Source organism: Morone saxatilis, unplaced genomic scaffold, assembly GCF_004916995.1.
Source record: "Morone saxatilis isolate NCDOM2014 unplaced genomic scaffold, NCSU_SB_2.0 Contig9, whole genome shotgun sequence".
In the NCBI taxonomy this organism is placed as follows: Eukaryota; Metazoa; Chordata; class Actinopteri; family Moronidae; genus Morone; species Morone saxatilis.
Genome location: NW_023340268.1, coordinates 22,665,789 through 22,666,214, shown reverse-complemented (window position 1 = coordinate 22,666,214; position 426 = coordinate 22,665,789). Strand labels below are relative to the sequence as shown.

Here is a 426-nt window from a genome sequence, read left to right as displayed (position 1 = left end):
TCACAATATCTGTCAAAATAAGCAGAATATGGTGTTTGTGTACAACAACATATTCAAAGCCTACAAGCACTCACATGCAACCCAACACACAAATACTTACAGTATGTAGGTAATAACTCCGATGCTCCTGGAGGAGAAAGAAGCACAGGCAGTCATGTGATGTGGTTTACTAATTTTTACTACTGATGCGCAAACGTACGAAAGATACAGTGTTTAAATGGTTGGACATTCACTCAGTCTGCTCTTTCACACTGTCAACAGACTGAGAGTCCTGACAGCTGGAATCTTGTGCAGTTCAGTGGGTCTCAGAACAGGTTGGAGCATGTCAACAGAAGAATGTACTTCCTTAGAATGCTCACCACATATCTGCAGCTGTGCTCAGAAGTTCACTGTTGATCACCTCAGGAGCTGAGAGAGAGAGAGAGA

The 426-nt window shown here is 42.7% G+C and overlaps 1 protein-coding gene across 1 annotated transcript in view; it reads right to left on the bottom strand.

The window, feature by feature from the left end:
* Positions 1–30: 30 nt before the first annotated feature.
* LOC118342468 (death-associated protein kinase 2-like) overlaps positions 31–426 on the bottom strand; it is a 4,096-nt gene continuing 3,700 nt past the window's right edge. Inside the window, exons 5-6 of the mRNA XM_035681021.1 lie at positions 360–408; positions 31–127 (exon numbers count right to left, since the gene is read on the bottom strand). Of these exons, the coding sequence (XP_035536914.1) occupies positions 97–127; positions 360–408 (80 nt within the window). The 3' untranslated portion in view covers positions 31–96. The remainder of the gene's footprint in view (positions 128–359; positions 409–426) is intronic.